General features: G+C 36.9%; 7 protein-coding genes across 7 annotated transcripts; 5 read left to right on the top strand and 2 right to left on the bottom strand.

The window, feature by feature from the left end:
- Positions 1 to 24: 24 nt before the first annotated feature.
- BDF20DRAFT_915942 (Serine/threonine-protein phosphatase PP1) lies at positions 25 to 1,208 on the bottom strand (the record flags this gene model as incomplete). Its single annotated transcript, XM_053084385.1, has 4 exons — positions 25 to 93; positions 160 to 623; positions 700 to 1,062; positions 1,154 to 1,208. The coding sequence occupies 4 exons, from the start codon at positions 1,206 to 1,208 to the stop codon at positions 25 to 27; spliced, it is 951 nt and encodes a 316-aa protein (XP_052932756.1).
- A 2,440-nt stretch (positions 1,209 to 3,648) lies between these two features.
- BDF20DRAFT_915943 (transmembrane amino acid transporter protein-domain-containing protein) lies at positions 3,649 to 5,927 on the top strand (the record flags this gene model as incomplete). The annotated part of the gene is made up of 6 exons (XM_053084386.1): positions 3,649 to 3,897; positions 4,022 to 4,339; positions 4,437 to 4,633; positions 4,721 to 4,955; positions 5,183 to 5,407; positions 5,481 to 5,927. 6 exons carry the CDS (start codon positions 3,649 to 3,651, stop codon positions 5,925 to 5,927), a joined length of 1,671 nt encoding a protein of 556 aa, XP_052932757.1.
- Positions 5,928 to 6,123: 196 nt separating this feature from the next.
- On the top strand, positions 6,124 to 7,906 carry BDF20DRAFT_102641 (Pantoate-beta-alanine ligase). Its single transcript, XM_053074685.1, has 5 exons — positions 6,124 to 6,543; positions 6,637 to 6,774; positions 6,856 to 7,181; positions 7,248 to 7,284; positions 7,356 to 7,906. Exons 1-5 carry the CDS (start codon positions 6,534 to 6,536, stop codon positions 7,802 to 7,804), a joined length of 960 nt encoding a protein of 319 aa, XP_052932758.1. The 5' UTR covers positions 6,124 to 6,533; the 3' UTR covers positions 7,805 to 7,906.
- Positions 7,907 to 7,923: 17 nt separating this feature from the next.
- BDF20DRAFT_915945 (uncharacterized protein) lies at positions 7,924 to 9,110 on the bottom strand (the record flags this gene model as incomplete). Its single annotated transcript, XM_053084387.1, has 4 exons — positions 7,924 to 8,179; positions 8,260 to 8,422; positions 8,491 to 8,644; positions 8,844 to 9,110. 4 exons carry the CDS (start codon positions 9,108 to 9,110, stop codon positions 7,924 to 7,926), a joined length of 840 nt encoding a protein of 279 aa, XP_052932759.1.
- Positions 9,111 to 10,486: 1,376 nt separating this feature from the next.
- BDF20DRAFT_922615 (uncharacterized protein) lies at positions 10,487 to 11,473 on the top strand (the record flags this gene model as incomplete). The annotated part of the gene is made up of 2 exons (XM_053084677.1): positions 10,487 to 10,676; positions 11,114 to 11,473. The coding sequence occupies 2 exons, from the start codon at positions 10,487 to 10,489 to the stop codon at positions 11,224 to 11,226; spliced, it is 303 nt and encodes a 100-aa protein (XP_052932760.1). The 3' UTR covers positions 11,227 to 11,473.
- A 1,601-nt stretch (positions 11,474 to 13,074) lies between these two features.
- BDF20DRAFT_907584 (Six-hairpin glycosidase-like protein) lies at positions 13,075 to 14,419 on the top strand (the record flags this gene model as incomplete). Its single annotated transcript, XM_053083399.1, has 4 exons — positions 13,075 to 13,118; positions 13,203 to 13,291; positions 13,387 to 13,802; positions 13,880 to 14,419. 4 exons carry the CDS (start codon positions 13,075 to 13,077, stop codon positions 14,417 to 14,419), a joined length of 1,089 nt encoding a protein of 362 aa, XP_052932761.1.
- Positions 14,420 to 16,509: 2,090 nt separating this feature from the next.
- BDF20DRAFT_889218 (major facilitator superfamily domain-containing protein) lies at positions 16,510 to 19,016 on the top strand. Its single transcript, XM_053082120.1, has 5 exons — positions 16,510 to 17,504; positions 17,589 to 17,947; positions 18,026 to 18,056; positions 18,125 to 18,312; positions 18,392 to 19,016. The coding sequence occupies exons 1-5, from the start codon at positions 16,856 to 16,858 to the stop codon at positions 18,683 to 18,685; spliced, it is 1,521 nt and encodes a 506-aa protein (XP_052932762.1). The 5' UTR covers positions 16,510 to 16,855; the 3' UTR covers positions 18,686 to 19,016.
- The last annotated feature ends 25 nt before the right edge of the window (positions 19,017 to 19,041 follow it).

Consider the following 19,041-nt stretch of genomic DNA (forward strand, 5'->3'; position numbering starts at 1 on the left):
ATAAGCATAATAGACAGATAAATCTTAAGCCTTCCTTCCTTTATTGTTTCCATTATATCCATATTTTCCTCTCTTTTCAGCTGGTTTCAGAATCTAAAGGATAATGTAAAGTTAACAAATGCAGAACATCCTGATTTACAATTTCTCCAACGGGCTTACCTGAAAAGAACACATTAATGATTCATCGACGCTCATCATAGCTCCTGCGTTATCAAACTCTCCACAGTAGTTAGGCGCAGAGAACAATGTCACTAATTGCCTCTTTGCAAAAAACTCATAACCGTCCTCGACGACCTGATGCGCTCGACAGATCAAATCCAAATCATGTTTTTGTAAGAATTTCGATACTATATCTGCACCAAAAGTGAATGATACACCACGGTCATTTTCGCTCCAACCCATAATATCTTTATCAGGATCGGCCCATAACAAATCACATAACAAGCCAGTGTCGGGTACATCTGTTGGACGCATTACTCGACGAATCTGTTCCATTGTTTGTAGATCGGGTGAAAGACCACCGTGCATACACATAATCTTTTCATCGATGACAGCTGCAATAGGTAAACAGTTGAAACAATCAGTGAATGTTTTCCAAAGTTTGATATTGTATCTTCGTTTGCCTATAGTGAGATAATGAATATCGACGCTCTTCTATTTTTTGCTCTTTGTTTGTTTTCGTAGATCGATCAGACTTACATTCATCATAAAAGCCATAGATACGATTAATACTCGCGCATTCATGATTACCACGTAATATAAAGAAATTTTCAGGGTATTTAATTTTATAGGCCAGTAATAAACAGATGGTTTCCAAAGATTGTTTTCCTCTGTCCACGTAATCACCCATGAAAAGATAATTGGCTTCAGGGGGGAATCCACCATATTCAAACAGTCTTAATAAATCGTAATATTGACCATGAATATCGCCACAAATCTTAATAGGTGCTTCCAAGTCGAGAAGAATAGGTTGATTCATGAATATATCACGTGCTTTATGACACAGATATTTGATTTCATGTTCTCCTAGTTGCACTTGCTTGCCAGGACGACTTCCTCGGACTGGTATAATGTTGAAGGAATCGGTTTGCATTAACGTCCCTAGAGACAAGTCATGTAGAGTCTTTTTGCTATACGTAGATATGAATGATACCTTCTAAAAGACGGGAAATGATAGAATCAACATCAGCCTCTACAGTGTCAGCCATTCTTCTATTTCTTATGGTAATCTTCTTTTACAAACAAAACAGAAAAAAATAAAATAAAATATATGTACAAAATGAAAAACTGAGCTAATGGTTGTAAAGAGCAGATAAGATACACACAAACAGACGCTCGCTCACACACTCACAAAAAAAGAAGTTTTACAAAGAAAGAAATTTTATGGAAGGAAAAGGGAAAAAAGAACGACTGAAAAAAAATTGTTGCTTTACTAAACACAACGCGTTTAAAGAAAGGACCACACACAGACACACATTCATTTTAATTGAAGCTCCGTCTTTGCGTTGCCGTCCATAGCTTTCAGACAAACTAACAAATTGTTTTAAGAAATTTTCTAAAAATATTCAAGACAATATGAATCTCGACTTTATATATCTCACCTTGTGAATAGCAAGAATTTGTTGGAGGTACATGAGTTTGATCCATCCGTATATATAAATGAAGGAATCCTTTCTTTCTAATGGGTTCTAAAGGGTGCATGTGCAAGGAGATTGATCACAGGTTTTTATCCAGTAATTTTATACTGTCATACCAGCTGTGAGACAGGATGCCATGGTAACGCTCAAAAACTAAAGCCGGCATTCTTTCATTGCATTTGTAGCATATCTGTCAATATGATTTATCAAATAGCCTAACTCTAAAATTACAATTAGTACTATCGGAAACTCATCATATTCATTGGCATATGCCACTAGGTTTTCATCCTTCTTTTTCCTTTTTTCGAACATTCTTTACAGATTACATGGACAACCAACAGTATTATTCTAATGCTCTAATACATTCTTCATGTTCTATGCCATTACCAGACGCGCTATTATGTGATTTGTTGCGATCATAAGTAAGATGATAAAACGAAGAGCTGCAGAAAAAAAGAAAAAAAGAAAAAAAAAAGGATAACTACACTTCAGTTAATTCTTTTTTACAGGTCTCAAGCTTTACTATTGCTTCGTGACATTCTCATTTTGTTAAATGGAGTAATATCTCAACCGTCATTTTATCCCTTCGGGCAACAACCATTTCTTATCTTTTCCGATGATTTTTCTGCGTTCTATAATTATTCAACTACCTTTCTAATCAAAATCGTTTGCAGCATGTAGGTTTAATATCTCAATATATTGTATATTTTCAATACCATAGACGAGTACCTTTTGAAAAAAAATGGACTGAAGAGCACCCTTTTAGACTTCATGCTCAAAATTGGTATACTTGGTAAGCAGTGTCCGAGTTAGAGGAAATGGGCTTTCAATTCATCGAAAACATTTCGTAAATTGAGAAAAAAGACGTCTGCTTTTTGGAAGCATTAATGTGATTATCCCAAAAATGAAATTTCTTCACATTTAAAATAGCTAAACCTTTCTTTTTCCGAAAATGATCCAAAATTTGGCAGGAGGATTAGCTCATATCGTTTCAAGGATGAACAGTGTTATGAAAAGGCCGCTCTCCAAATTGTTAACGGAATGCATGGAAAGGTATACTATACAAATGAAAGAGCAGATTTGCGATGTTCTGTCTAGTATATCTTTGTATCACTTTTTCGAACTATATATGAAATGCACGGTTGTTAATTCTTTCGAACAGCCACTTGCCTAGTTCAGCTAATCATAATGTGCTGTAGCGGCTATTCGATTCATATACCAGACGTGGCAAAACACTTTTCAAACAAGGCACGACAGGATGCCACTCTCCCGTTCTTTGAGCTGTAGGATACAGAGGCGACTACTCCCTCATGATTTTTTTCATTGACAATAAGCGTTGGGAAAAGAAGTAGATACATTCATGTAGGTTGATTGAAGAGCAGGTAAATAGTATCTTTTTACCTTTCTTTGCATGTCTGCTGTCCCTGAAATTTATGAAACCATCATACATATTAGCAACCAATCAGAGTTGCAAGCTACATCCGGTTGTCTTTGATTTGCCTACAATTACTTTTGGAACTTTTGTGAAGGCGTGCCGACAAATTTCTAAAATGAAATACTGCTCAAGAAATCTGTCCCAATTGTCATCAACATACAAGTCAAATGGAAGTAGAAGATCGTCTTTTTTTTTTTCGAAAAGGCAGTGCCTTTTTTGTGAAAAAATGTCACGTTGTTTAATCAATTGTTCATTAATTTTTTCAAGTCAAAAAGAGAAAGAAGACTTATTGCGTTCCATTTCCGAAACTTGCAATTCTCAAATGTCAAAAAATGATAATTCACTGACGTTATTGCTTGATTTATCAGATCAGACACGTTTGAACAAGGCAAGCCCAAAAACAAAAACAAAAAAAAGGAACAGCATTTTTAAGTTAGTTTTTTTTTTCTTTTTTTTTTGGATTAGATTGGAAACGATTATAAAACTTCTACAGAACCCCTTTTTTGAGCTTTTGTTTTCTTCTCTTTTTTTTTTTCCCGTTTCTTTCAAAGACACACAGTTTTTTAATCACATACAATGGATATAAACTCTAGAGGGAATACTACTGATAATACCACTGGCAATGTTCCACGTATTCGTAACCTTCACCCTTCTCAATTGTCACCTGCTGATTACTCTTACGGCGCCATTCCAACCGGTGAAGAGATTCCTATTGAACGCACCACCAGCACCTTCTCTGAAAGAATAAACGATTTTGTTGGCTCTTATTCACGTACTTCCATGATGTTTATGGCCGAGAATCTGGCTGTCCCAAATGGTCCCTTGGTAAGAAACGGAAGGAAAAGAGAAGATGCCGTAATTTAAGCGTAAGAATTTAGAATTGTGTATTCATTTAATTTTGGAAAATTATCCCACTCTTTCCATTTGGGTTTCATATGAACAATCATAGTTGGATGATGAGGATGATAAAATCTCTGCCATTTCCTCGAGTTATAATGTTTCAAGGATCCCTTCAAAAACCTCTGTATCACGGCTTTCAAGAATAGAATCAGGACACGGTGCTGGAGATACCAGTGAGCATGCTTCTTTACTATTTTCACACTTGGATAAAGTGCTATCAACAAGGAGTGTTGGAACTGTGGCAGAAGATCACCGATATGACACACATCCTATCGTGGTCAAAAAATCCTCTTTTACCCAATCCATTTTCAACTCTATCAATATTTTGATCGGTATTGGTATTTTGGCACTGCCACTTGGGTTCAAGGTAAATAGTACATTTGATCTGCCTCAGTCAGAGACGGGAGGAAAGACAGAGTGTGTACATGTAAGTTACTTATATGATTTTTCTACTTTGTACGTAGTGTGCGGGCTGGGCAATTGGTCTCTCTGTCTTTGTATTTTGTTGTGGGTTGACAAATTATACTGCAAAATTACTACAGAAATGTCTTGACATTGATCCTGAATCGAAAACATATGGTGATATGGGTGCTTTAGCTTTTGGATTGAAAGGAAGGATATGGGTCACAGCTTTATTCATTACAGAATTGATCACTAGCAGGTAAATAAGTTTAACAAAAAAGTAATGGGAAAAACCAAAGAGCTTAATTCTCGGAAGAACGTCGCGTTAACAGTTTGGGACATTTAGTGTTGCTTTGGTTGTCTTGTTAGGTGATGGTATAGATGCCCTATTTCCAGGTTTCAATTTGGTGCAAATTCGTATCATGTCTTTTGTTATTCTGACACCCATGCTATTTTTCCCTGTCCGTCATTTATCTTATACAAGCTTATTGGGTATTTTGAGCGCTTTCAGTATCATCACCGTGATGATTATAGACGGATTATCAAAGCCTGATGCTCCTGGTAGTTTGATCGAACCTGCTGTAAGTAGTCAAAACATCTGAGAGTATCCATATAGGGTGTGTGTGTGTGTGTGTGTGTGTATTTGTGTATGTGTGGCAGTAATAGAGAGGAATGAAGAGCTTCTCTCCGTTATTGACAAACAATAACTTTAACCACAATGTTTGCGCAAGCATCAATGGAATCGAGATGAAACTGTTTCAAGGAATATCACAAGACTCACGACTCGAACGTGTTTTTACTATATTAGGATACAGAAATTTGGCCCTCAAATTGGATGACGGTACCCTTAAGTTTTGGTTTGATCATGGCAGGTTTTGCAGGACATGCAGTATTCCCCACTGTTTACAGAGATATGGAAAATCCCAAACAATATACAAAGATGGTGAACTGGACCTACGTAGCTACTACCATCGTTTACTTCGGAGTTGCCGCTTGTGGTTATTTGATGTTTGGCTCTAGTACAATGCAAGAGGTAAGAATTTGTCAAAGTGTAAAGGATAGGATGACTCAATGACATACGCTTACCTTTCAACTTACTATTCTAGATTACTCAAAATATTGTTTCTATTCCTGAGTATAACCAAGCATTAAATCGGTTTGCTGTATGGTTAATCGCTATGAATCCAATTGCCAAATATGGTTTGACCGTAAATCCTGTCAATCTCAGTTGGCAGATTTGGTTGTTCAAAGGTACCAAAGTACAGGATTGGTGCGACAGAGGAACTTGGCGCGAACCTATCCTAACAGCCATCGGTAAAGTCTGTGTCAGTGCATTCATTGTCACACTGGCCTACATCATCCCTGGCTTTGATAAGGTGATGTCCTTGTTAGGTGCCTTCTTTTCGTTCATGATCTCTGGTATCTTCCCATTGATCTGTCATGTCATTTTGTTTAGGGATAATATGCCTGCAAGCCAAAAATTGTTGGATCACATTTTGATTTTGATTGCCTCTGTCATGGCCATCAGTGGTACCGCTTGGAGTTTTCTTTAGAATACAACCCCCCTATCTCCTGCTCCTCCTTCCACTGATTGCTATCTGTATTCCCATAATCAATATTCCTCTCCTCGGATCATTTTTGTTGTTCGATCTTATCTCCTGTACCTTAAGTCTTATGTTTTTGTACTTTCAACATTGTACATTACTCTTAATAAAAGTATCTACATTTAATTAGTCGTATTAACCAAGGCTTAGATTACATTATCAATGAAACCTCCCTCCAATCTGCATTTTATATGTTGAGAGAACTAACCACAGGTGCCTCGATGCAGATCGATGAGAAAACCACTATCAGTCCTTTGGTCAGTAAAGGATTGCTGTGCTTCAAAGTGTATGTTATCTGGGGAACCCTCCCCTGCCCACAACCCCTTCAAACAGCAGGTCATTTTAATTTTGCATTTACTGCCTGTATGGCATCCATAACTTGTCCTCTTTCACTCATAACCCTCTCAAACTGAATCATGAAATGCTGAACGACGGTTGTTGAATTTATTTGTTTGTAAGGTTGCTGGTTTATATAAAATGCCTTTTTTGGTTAACAGGCCAAGCTAAAGTTTTTGTGTCCTGTCAAAGAGAAAAGGAAGCTTGGACATTCGAGAGATGAATTCAAGTAAATGAGTTTGCTTCTGTTTCTACTGCTTTAGAAACCTAAATTTGAGGTTGAACGATGAAAAAGCTAACACAAACGACAATAACTGCTTAGTCAAAATTCCTTCAGGGATCAAAGTCTTTAACAAAATCGCTGATTTCAGACAATGGCGTCGAAGTATTCTAATGGACAATAAAACACTTGGCTACGTGCCTACCATGGGTGCACTTCATCAAGGTCATCTTGCTTTAGGTAAAAGAGAAAGAACGGAACAAAGGCAGCTTTCATCGTGAACTGACCCATGCAAGTTGTATTCACCATCATTGACTATAGTGTCAAGCGCCAAGAAGCAATGCGATCATGTTGCGCTTTCTATTTTCGTTAACCCTGCTCAATTCGCACCTACTGAGGATCTTCACACTTACCCTCGTACATTACAAGAGGACCTTGATAAATTGTCCGGTTTAGGCGAGGGTGTCGCTTCTGCAGTGCTTGTTCCTCAAGTGGAGGAAATGTATCCTGCTGGTATAAACCTGGATGTATCAAAGCAAAAGGGCACTTTCGTGGAGGTCCTTGGTCTATCTCATCAGTTAGAGGGAATTACTCGTCCTAACTTCTTTAGAGGTGTAGCCACTGTCGTTTCCAAGTTTATCAATATCGTAAGTTCCTTTGCATCAAAAAGAATAAAAACCCAAAAGTTAACTTGAAAAAATTGTTGTTGATAGGTGCAACCCGAGCATATCTATTTTGGCCAAAAAGATAGTAAGTCATCCAACTATTAGAATTAAGTTTAAGAATAGACCACGAGCTCACTGACATACTGCTGATTATAGTTCAACAATGTTTTGTGATCCGTGATATGATCCGTGATCTCCATTTTCCAACCCAAATGCATATCTGTCCAACGGTGCGTGATAGCAATGGGTTGGCACTCTCTTCCAGAAACGCTTACCTAATCCCCAGCCAGAAGAAATATGCGCTTGCCCTGTCTCAGTCACTACGACATATGGAAAAACTGTACAAAGCTGGCGAGAACAATGCTACTGAACTTGTGAAGACCGGCACCGACATTATTGAAAAAGCGAAAAAAGAAGTAGAGCAATTGAATGAAGGATGGAGCATGCGCATAGACTACATCTCTATCAATTCTGGAAACGGACTGAAAGAATTGAAGGATAACATTCCTCGTGAAGATGGTTGTGTCATCAGCATGGCCGTTTTTGTAGGAACTACTAGACTCATTGATAACATATGTTTGGATGTGAAAGAGTTAGAGCAATAATAATATGTTTTAAATTATTGATGTTTTTGGCAATTCTAGCTGCAGTACATTTTGCTTTCCTTCGCAGAGTACCTTATTAGTTACTATTCATGAAGGGTTTATTAACAATGTGTGTTCTATTAAACATAATTGGTATTCGATTTTTGTGTGTTTTCATGAATTATGATGTTAGTATTATCCTGCACTTTCTCTGTAGCGTCTGGAGATGTAACGACATCTATTTTACCGGTCTTCAAAGCAATATAGTCACGTATTGAATGGACTATTTTCATAATAAAGAAAGACACAACAACAACAATGGCTACCACAAAGTACCAAATCGCCGCTTTAGGTCCTTGTTGCCAATCCAAGAAAGGGTATACCCAAAATCCAGCACTATTGTATGTATATCAGAAAGGTTTATACTGAGATGGGCTGGTTTGTTGTCGATGTAAGGACGAGTATAGTTGACTTACGTGGCATGAATGATGAACGTTAGAAACATGTAAAATAATACAGTCAAAAGAACAAATACGATCAAGCGTATCGGTAATTTCATCCGATTAAATATAACATCAAACAACATCAAGAAAAATGATACACCGTGTACTGACACATTCAACCAAGTGCTCATTCTACCTGTATGTGAACCATGTACTTTAGCTATGATCCATAATATGCAATAAAAATTATTTCTCCTCATGTACCAGCAGTTGTTGCACCCCTTGCCAACAATGACCAGAATACAACTGGTGTTACTATGCTGAGCATAAAAGAAGGAAAAAAGAAATAGTGAGCAACGCATGTCTGTCGATCTTCATTGCTTCTATCATATTTTCGTACTTGTTTGTCACTACGGTACTATAGAGATATATATACATATAGTTCAAAAAGGATGGTTGGCTTAATAAAAAATTGACATTTTTCGACAATAAAAATCGTGCATGAAGAACAGTAGCTGTCTGTGCGTTTGTCATCATTACATTCAGAGGTTCGTCAGTAACTTCATTATCGGCAGTGTTTGTTAAGATACCTTAAATTGAACAATCTAATTCATTACCACAAGATAAGAATGAAGTCCTACAAAGGTCAAATTTGTGAATGCTGTGAAGAATTTTTGACCTTCACCGTTACTGATAGAATTTCCCAAAGACGTCCAAAAGACAATCGTTGAATAAAGGGCACACACAAAACGAATTGTAAAAAATACTTTTGCAGATACCCAGTAGGAAGTAACTGCTTGCTCTGGAATAAACTGATCAAACCCAAACCAACGAATGAATGCATATCGAGAAGGCTTTAAAGGCTCATCTTGATAATTCGACATTTGGTAATTGTAAGATAAATTGAAGGAAAAAAAAAGGATTAATAGTACACAAATTGATGAAATTCGTTTGATTTATTTTTCTTTTCTTTTTTAGAATCTGGTGTATAGTTTTGCTTGCTCTGTACTCAATCACTTAATGTTGTGTACAATAGATAAATTGCGTTCCTTGAAGTAAAAAATGTGGACTTGCAAAACCCCCCAAAAAAATATCAACCTTTGCTCTTTGTAAACGGCTTACTGGTTTTCAAACCGGCACAACCAGCATACCATGAGCTCGTGTGACCTACTGATTATGTCCAAATCATGTACGCTTTCTAGAATAACTGAGCTGTAGCGCGTTATGTAAGACGTACACATTTTAACAGCCGTTCGATATCTGCGTACATATGACTTGCATACATATGGCATTGTTAATAAAAGGCATGTTTTCACTTTGCCAAATACCCCTATTGTGAAATTCCAACGCCTTCTGTCATTTCAGCAATAGTATTTTACATACCATACTACTATTTGGATTATAATTTTGCCCATTTAGGAATTTATTTCATTAACATGTATGTTTGTGTAGCATATAGTATTACAGTGTGAAATTCTTTTTTCTTAAACTTTCCATTTGCATATGTTTTTTCTCTTCATGGAGCTATGCTTTTTGATAATGATGTGAATATAGTAAGACTGGACATATATAATTCAAAGCATGAATATCTAAAGCACAGGATACTGTATGGGCTTTATTATTGAGCCAGTTTTTCCTTATCGCTGGACTATGTTGAAGTAATAAGAGTTCATATAGCGTAAGAATTGGGCATACCGGTGTTGGGGTATAATATTACTGCCTCCCACACTGGTGGAACTATTCACCACCATCTGAGCGAGAGTATGAGTAAGATTATCGGTACCAGATGCACCACCGTTAGCAGTCAGCATTCCAGAAGCACTTTGGTCATGCGTAGTGTCCCTACATTGTTAATGGAGGCTACCACAGGTTGCATCGACTCTTTAATAGCTAATAGTTGCTTAGCACGAAAAGCTTCATAAATATATCTTTGTGCTGTTGTTTCAACTTAATCTAGAAGATATGTACGCATCAAAAAATGGCAAAGGTATATAACTTCATAAAGATTTTCATTTTCAACTATTAGATAGTGCTTACATAGTAAGCATACATGATACGTTTCTTTTTCAAACAACTGGAAAAGAGCTTTGTTATTTTTCAAATATTCCACCATTGATAGTTCCATATCTATTTCTCCTTCCTCATAAGGCACATCGTCAATCACAACAACACACTCGAAGCCAAAGATAGCAGAAGGTAGTAAATCCGAAAATGGAAAATGACTATGGGACGTTTAACTTTTTTATACCGGTCAGCCTAAATGAGAAGATGTTTATCCGCATATTCTCGTTTAAAGCTTGGGTTTTTTTGGTTTTTTTTTGAATTGTATCGCTCTTCGACAGTTGGACAATTGGACTTGGCAATGGCAGATACAACATTCACCACGTCGGAGAGCTTCTCAAGTACAACAATATCAGTAGGTTTCCATGATGTAATTGATGCATTTAATGGTTAGCGCGTGTAGTGCACCATCTAATAACTCTAAGTACATGCTAATACTTACGCATAACCATTAGGGCTTATGAAGCATTAGCGATTATGAGTAGCTTCCAATTTTTTATCTAAGTAGGCTGAGTGGTGATCTGATGTAATTTAATGTTAGGCTCCCAACTATACAGGAAAATTCAGTTCAAAACGTTATATTAAAATTTCTCTCAGCATAAAGACATCTTGTTAAGTTTATTAACTCTCATTCCTAACCTGATTGCCATAGCCAGAAAATCTACAATATTAAGGCGAAAACGAACTCTGCTCTTCTCAATTACTTCAATGTTATTTTTCTTTTTTTAAAAAGACTACGGTTTCGACTGGGTTGATAGAATACTAAAGCCATAGACCAAAAGCAATGAAAATTGTCTATAGTGCGATAATGTTTCTATTTCAATAGTCTGTCTTGGTGGTTCTTCCATTAAAAGGACTGTTTTGCTTTCAATTAACTGCGAGGCAACGATAGTATTGACCAAATTCGATTTCTCCAAGCTTGATGGCTTTGTTCTCTAACCAATTTGAATCGGCATGCTTACCTTAATTCATTTTTTATCAAGACATGTAAGGTACTGTTCTTACCAGCAATCATAACGTTAAAATGAAAACCTTTTCTCAGTAGTGTTTTTCCATCTGCTGCGGAATTGTATCAAAAACGAACATAATCATATAACTTTGTCAACTTTCTTCCTACCGAGACAGTTTGAACAATAAGTGATGAAGCTGACGAATTTTTCTGGTGAGAAAAGGAACGAAGAGAAAATACAGTAGGATGTGCTTGATATCTTTAACCGAAGAAAAGAGAATGCGGGGAAGTAGAACAGCTCAAAAGTTGGTCGCAAAATGGATTTACAAGTCGTTGTCCATCTATTCCTCTCTATTAACTCTGTACTCATGCACAAAATTTGCAAAATAAACGAAGTCATCTTTTTATTGTCTAATTGTTACAGGTTTGTCGCATTCAGTTTATAGATAAGGCTTGAGACATGGTATATTCTGAGATCCAAACTTCAAGGCGTAAGGAAATTTAATGCCTTTTGTTGCGGCTTCCCTTGTTTTCCTTTCATTGTAATGGTGGCCGATACAGAAAATATCAGAAAGTTGAATTCATACTTGAATTTTAAATCACGTATCGAAATAAGCGATGGACGAACTTTTATTGGAACATTTGTGTGCATCGATAAAGAAAAAAATATGATACTGGCGAATACAGAAGAATATAGAGGAGGTAATATTTTTCCAACAGAAAGAGTTCATTCAATGGCTATCTGGCACACTTTAACCCAAATTTCCATTAGATGAGAAAAGACTTGTAGGCTTAGTGATGATACCTGGAAAACATTTAGTCAAAGTAGAGACCGAAGACTTTGCGTTACCAAACGATTCAAGCTTATATACATGATAAACAAGGAAACGATCGATTGAGCCATCATTACATCTTTTACTCCTCCGTTCAACAGATCCAACATGCATTTTATGTTGAAATAAATACGTTAAGCTATTTTTTTTCCAAATTCATCTTTCTTCACCAAATCTTTCCATGGATCTTGAGTCATCTCAGGGCAGATGTACGATGCATACCGTCTTTCAATAACTTCTGGTGTGTAATCGACATCTGGTTTTGGCACACCATTATGGTGGAAACCGCCTCTTCCTCGTGATCCTCTACCACGCGAACCACGACCACCTCTAAAGCCGCCTCTGAATTCACCACGGCCACGACCTCTTATTCTTTTATTATTTTGATGAAAACCTTGGTTGAAATGCAGTGACATGAGAAAACGCAGAGAGTCGCAGAGCGTTACTACAGCATTTTAAATGGTTGAGCGGGTCATGCTACAGCAGCCAATTCTGAAATTGAAAATGATTCTCTCGCGGCCGCTGTAATTTGTCAGCATCGTAAACAAATTGATAGCATTTTGATACGGTGGATATGGTTGAAGAAGGAACATAGCTAAAGAGGGAATAACTAACAATGAAAGCATCCATTCGCAATTACAGAGTTACATAATGTCAAGGTATCATGTATTCTATTATTTTTTTTTACCCGGCTATGATGTGAATGATTGTTAGCGACTCTTTTATACATGAGGCTCAGCTGGTTGATACTTACAGCTAGCGATATTGCAAGCGTTACAACGGCCGAGCTGCAATCGTGTATCGCACACGTATCGATTGAATGAACATGTTGAAACAAATTTTACAATCTGGGTATGTAAAAATCGTCCACATATTTAACAAGGAGCTTTTTTGCCGAAACTTTAAACTACTTCTAAAAATAACACTTAACAGTTTTAATAGCGCTTTTTTCTTTGTTCTTCTTTTCTTTCCACGATATTCTCGAGCTTTGTACCGCATAGAAAAATGAGAGGATCTGTAGAGTCAGCATATCAACGATGGAGGAGCAAGTAAATTGAACAAAGTGATATACCGTATACATGGAGTTTATTTACTCAAGGCATTCCTTTCTTCTCCCTTACATTTTAATGCAGGTACCTGCGAGCGTACGGTGATGGCTATTATGTATATTATAAAGAACCCAGTGAGAACCTCCCAGAGATGACATGCTCTGAAGCCCATGGTAAATTGAAGATAACAATTTTAGCCTACGTTCAGAGAAGAAAGAGGTTATGAAATACTTACAATTTCAACCAAACAATTTTGACTAAATTTTAGGCTACGGCATGTTAATTTCAGTTCTTCACCGAAACCAGCAAGATTTTGATGGACTATATCGATACTTTTTACAATGGAGAAATCAAAAAGGACTTATGCAATGGCAACAAAAATCGACTTCTGGCGGTCAATTTGTACCTGGTGACGAAGGAGGACAAAATTGCGCTACTGACGGCGATGTAGATATTGCCACTGCTCTGTTTGTGGCGGCCAAAATCTGGGGAAGAGGCGGTGCTCAAGGAGAATACGATTATAGAATGGCTGCAACTCAACTTACTGCAGCTATTTGGCAACATTGTTTTAATCACAATACATATATGCCTTTAGTAGGCGATTGGGCAGATCCAGGCGATGAGGCGTATGCATTAACTAGACCTAGTGATTTTATCTTGAGTGGATATCTGATGTTTTACTATGTAAGGTCTCTTAATTGACAAAAGTGCAATATAGAATTGCGTAAGAAGTTTCTAATAATGCTTATTGTGATGTATAGGAAGATAGAGAACGACAAGAGATATGGGGCAAAGTTATCAATGCTATTGTCAATACATGCCAAGCACAATTATCTTACAATCCACAAACAGGACTCATTGCGGATTTCCTATCGTTAGATCAGAGATCAAATACATATGTACCAGTTCATAAAGAAGTATTAGAGAGCAAACATGATGGCGACTATAATTGGAATTCATGTCGTGTACCATGGAGATTGGGCCATTATTATATGTTGACAAGGGATGAAAGGATTCGACCTATTCTAGAAACACAGGCTCAATTTTTCGCAAGTCAGTTAGCGAGAGGTTGTGGAGATGGGGATTGTCCAATTCGAGCAGGCTATAAATTGAACGGCGCATGTATAGCTGATTACAGTGACATGGCTTTTACAGCGCCTGTCAGTTTCTTATTTTGGGTGCTCAATTGGCCACAACAACTAGATGAAGTTTTGAAGTATATTGATGAAGACCATCAATGCACTTATTTTGGGGAGTCAATTGCATTACTCGGGTTCTTGCAAGCACATGTTCCCTATTAGCAGACAGCATCAAATTATTTTGCCCTTTATTTATTATCCATAAAATGCATCTCAGTAAAAATTCCACAGCCATGTATTGCCCATCTTTTGTCTAGTTCGGTTTATTCATCTTATTTTTTTCTTGATCTTTGCACAACAGATTGAGTTTTATTGCCTGGTTGTTTCTTAAGCATGAATGGACACGATAACCGGACAAAATATTTGAATATGGTACAAAATCTCTATACAAAATCTCTTTTTCAAGTATTATCTTATGTTCTTTTTTTTTAAAAAAAAAAAGTTGTCTCGCGATGTCTACGACGCTTATCCAGCTTAATTCCAATTTAATACTTATGTATGTCTTCGACGTAGAGAACTTGGTATTTCCTTTTTGATATAATTTTGTATTTTAGCTCTCCGAACCTTCAGTGTCTTTTATAAAGACTTAACAAAGCTTATGTTTTTCGACCATTTTTCAATTTAGCAACTTGGTCCGTGCTGACCCAAACCAAGACAATTATTCAACCGTAAATTCGCCGTTTTTATGAGAAGCATCATCACTACTAAGAACAATTATAAATTTCTCTTTTTTGATTGAGATGCGATGGAAGATGTCTATATGTAGCATTGATAAAAATCACAATGATAGTGTAAAGCTTATCAAAATAAGTTCACAGCATTAGATTGTTCTGTATTAACAAATAATTCTAGAAGTATAACGTTATGGAGGGGATCATTCTTTGCGCTGCAATTGACGTGACATATATATATTTTTTTTTTTGGTTTCGTCTGTATTATAGCAACTTTCATACTGTAAGTCCAAGCTTTATGGCTAAAGCGCTGGTGTCACTGTTCGCGCTAATCCTGGAACATCCTACAGGGCATGGAACGCGAATCATGGGAAATTGGCTAAACTACAATTGCATTATCATAGTAGGATTGACGAAGTCTGGTAGGGAAGGAAGCGTACGTTATGGGCATATTTTTTCAACTCTATGAACCAGCATTTATAGGCTATTATAGTGCTGCTCGCTTTGCTAGTGCTTATGTTAGCAATACTTATAACCAAACAAGTAAATGTAAGCCTTTCGGAAATCATGGAAAAGAGAAAGACAATTACACTATACGCAATGACTACAAGCCAAAACCATCCCTGTATAGGAAGGCGAAACTGAAGATCATTATCTACACTACTCGCACAGAAGCAGGTCAAGCAGAATAGCCTGCCAAACAGTGAGTGTACTACATCCGAAAGAACGGAAATATTATTAATAACAATCGTGAGAAAGAACAGTTTCCTTTCATGTCTTTAATGTTCATAAGCATTATTCCGGTTGAAGGGAACGTCATAACATTACGCAACATGATCAGTCTTACAAAAACCAAAGAATTTATGCTACACAGAATATTACCCGTTGCTTAAAAGACTTAGATGGATGATACAAGATGAGCTATATGAACCACTCGCAGAGCTTGCTTAACATAAAAATTGCTTGTTTTTTTCTGTTTCAGATCGAAAATATGAAAATGAAAAAGTACAATTTTTACTTTTCAGGAACTCTAAAGATAAATGAATAATCAATAGAGCGTGTTAATTTCTACATATTGATGTTTTTTTCAGTGAGTCTCATACATTAGAAGTTTTAATCGCCACCTAACCAAGAAGGTAAAAATTCTGTTTAAAGCCAGTGATACTGCTTTTTCGAGGTTACTCGGACGGCTATCACTCGCGAAACCAGGAAAATGTGTCGATATAACTGGCTATAATCAGGTCATTTGCATTCACGAAGAAGTATATTTTTATATAGTCCTTTATCAGACACTCATGATTTCGTGAAGGGTTTATAAAGGCCCATATGAAGCATTCAGTTGGGAAATAACAGCAGCGAGAATAATAAAGTAATTTACTTCAAAATGATTGCTGGAAGGGTTATTATTTTCTTTTAACCAAGAGGATGGCAGTTTCTTCACGGAAATTCATGGCTTTCTTTCATCTCAATTCATCATCTATGCTGAACTCGATCTTCACAAACCATAGTATAACTGCTTTCTGTCTTGATGACAGTCAATTTCCATCAATAACTAACGTGTTTTTACTATATTCTACTACCGATGGAAAAAATTTTTGCTGTCGAACTAGGGACGTGCCATGTTGTTTGCTTGCTCATATAAAATCTCAGATTGAAAACAGAGCATTGAACAGTCAAATGACAGTTTGTGAAGCACAAAACAAGGTTAGATCCGGATCATTTTTTAAAGCATAAATGTCCTTGATCTCCCCTTTCACTTCTTCTCAGTTATCAGGAAGATCCATCGTTCTTTCTTCTTTACTCATATTAATAATAGTGTTTCATCTACTTACTGAACTTACTACCATCCAAATATACCAAATAGAAAAGTGTTCTACAATTTTCAAACGCCAAACAATTCACAAAATCAGTATAATCACATAGATAAATGTCGTCCATCGCATCTATACATACCAACGCAACGACAGCAGAACAACAAGAACAACAAAAAGCTGACGTAAAATCAACATTCAATGAAGTCACTAAGCCTGTATTGAGCTCAAAGCTCAACAATAAATGGGTTCAATCGCCCATCATCTCGTGTATAGCAGGCTGTATCATTTTGTGGGCATCGTTTGGCGTGCGGCAATCCATCGGCGTCTTTTTAGTGCCCGTTACGCAGGATACAGGCTGGGATAGGTCTACATTTTCAATAGCAGCTGCGGTTCTCCAGCTTCTTTGGGGCTTCTCCCAACCTTTTTTGGTATTTCTTGCCGAGCGTAAATTTGGTTTTGGGAAAACAATCTTCATCAGCAATATTCTATATGGCGTAGGTTGCTTTATTTTGTATGCCTCTAGAAATTCTGCTGGGTTATATATCTTTGCAATAGGCGTTGTAGTTGGTATCAGTGCAGGCGGTAATTCCTTTCCCAATGTTTTGGCGTCTGTAGGCCGACGATTCCCTCAGAATTCGAAGCAGCAGAGCATGGCTTTTGGTATAGTATCCAGTTTTGGTAGTTTTGGCCAATTTTGTTACTTGCCAATGACCAGAGCTTTGATTGCTTCCATAGGATGGCGAATGACTTTTGTTGTTCTAGGTAAATTACATAACAGACATCACCTTAGTATGGCGTGAAATTGTAAAGGCTCACTTATTTTACTTGAAACATATTGATGGACAGGCGTTATAATGGTAGCGACTGCTTCATTCGCAATTTTTTTGCAAACTGTTCCGCCGACACCATCATTACCAGCACCGACTGATGAAGAACAAAAGCAGGACAGCAATGATATCAGCGAAAAACCGGCAGAAATGCTAACTACTGGACTCGAAACAGAAAATAAAACTTACCATAAAGAAGAGATAAGTACGGCATATGATGAAGATGATAATAGACCTTTTGAAGACAAAGCAGCTCCTGATATTAAGTCGGCCCTGAAAGAAGCTCTGACAGATCCTACGTTTTTGTTCATTACATTTGGCTTCTCAGTTTGTGGATTTCATGTAACGTTCCTCGCGACTCACTTCCCAGCTTACTTGGTACAGTACTTCCGCTTTATTCATTCTTGAACCCTTCAATTATAATAACATAGTTACTTTTTGTTCTTTCATTTAAAGCAAGATAATAATATTAACCCTGATTTTGCAGGTAAAGGGTCTTTTGATTCAATTACTAATACTTTGTTCTTACTAAAAATTATTATATACAACACGTAGCCTGGACAATATCCATCCTTGGATTCTGTTCTATGGTCGGCACAATCATTACAGGTTACTTATCATCAATCGTGAGCCCACGTTATGTGCTTATGGGTATCTATAGTCTTCGTGCAGTCTTCCTCATCATCATTGTTTTCATACCGATTTCAGTCACCACAGTAGTTATATTTTCTGTTTTCTTTGGGGTAAGTCAAAAGCTATCATATTTATTTGATGAAGAGAGGAAGGTTTCGGTACTAACAAATCTCTATGTTTTGTTTTTAGTTCTTATGGCTTTCTACTGTACCTCCTACTACCAAATTTGTCAATGATGTCTATGGTCAAAAATATCTAGGTACCTTGACTTCAATTACTTTTGTCGGTCATCAAGTAGGTGCATTTTTAGGTGCATATATCGGAGGTTACATCTACGATCAGAAGCATTCCTATAGAGATATGTGGTATGGATCCATTGCAGTTGCTGTATTTGCTGTAGTAATGAATTTCCTTGCAGGTTATGAACCTTTACAAAGAATCAGAATTAAGAAGAGTAATCAGAAAATCTTGGGAAAACAGTAGTTGAAAGCTTGCTGAACGGATTGATTAGAAACATCAACAAAAAAAGAAAAAACCGCTTTGCTGGGAGTATACCCTAAAATATTGCTGCAAATGAAAAAGATCTACGCTTTTAAATCAGATTATGCTTGTTTACTATAGTTTGATTAAATACAATTTGTTTCATTCATGATGACAGCTTTGGTTTAGAAACCCAGTTTTGTTCCTGAAAATTGACTTTCGTCCAGTGTCACCATCATTGCAAAGGTTCAATGTCTGAATATAAAGGATAGCCAATAAGAGGGCGTCATTTTTTAAGATCATAACAATTTACCATGTGTTCCACCTATTTAGGATTCAGGCAGCTTTCTCCTTTCCTT

Source organism: Mycotypha africana (assembly GCF_025528875.1).
Source record: "Mycotypha africana strain NRRL 2978 chromosome Unknown BDF20scaffold_10, whole genome shotgun sequence".
NCBI classification, from domain to species: domain Eukaryota; kingdom Fungi; phylum Mucoromycota; class Mucoromycetes; order Mucorales; family Mycotyphaceae; genus Mycotypha; species Mycotypha africana.

What these genes read in the sequence shown, in the direction of transcription:
- BDF20DRAFT_102641 (XM_053074685.1), top strand. An exon ending in TCAAGGTCATCTTGCTTTAG is followed by an intron (nt 6,775 to 6,855) that starts GTAAAAGAGAAA and finishes CATTGACTATAG; the next exon opens with TGTCAAGCGCCAAGAAGCAA. An exon ending in CTATTTTGGCCAAAAAGATA is followed by an intron (nt 7,285 to 7,355) that starts GTAAGTCATCCA and finishes TGCTGATTATAG; the next exon opens with TTCAACAATGTTTTGTGATC.
- BDF20DRAFT_889218 (XM_053082120.1), top strand. Translation starts at nt 16,856, where the DNA reads ATGTCGTCCATCGCATCTATACATACCAACGCAACGACAGCAGAACAA. An exon ending in TATTAACCCTGATTTTGCAG is followed by an intron (nt 18,057 to 18,124) that starts GTAAAGGGTCTT and finishes TACAACACGTAG; the next exon opens with CCTGGACAATATCCATCCTT. An exon ending in TATTTTCTGTTTTCTTTGGG is followed by an intron (nt 18,313 to 18,391) that starts GTAAGTCAAAAG and finishes TTTTGTTTTTAG; the next exon opens with TTCTTATGGCTTTCTACTGT.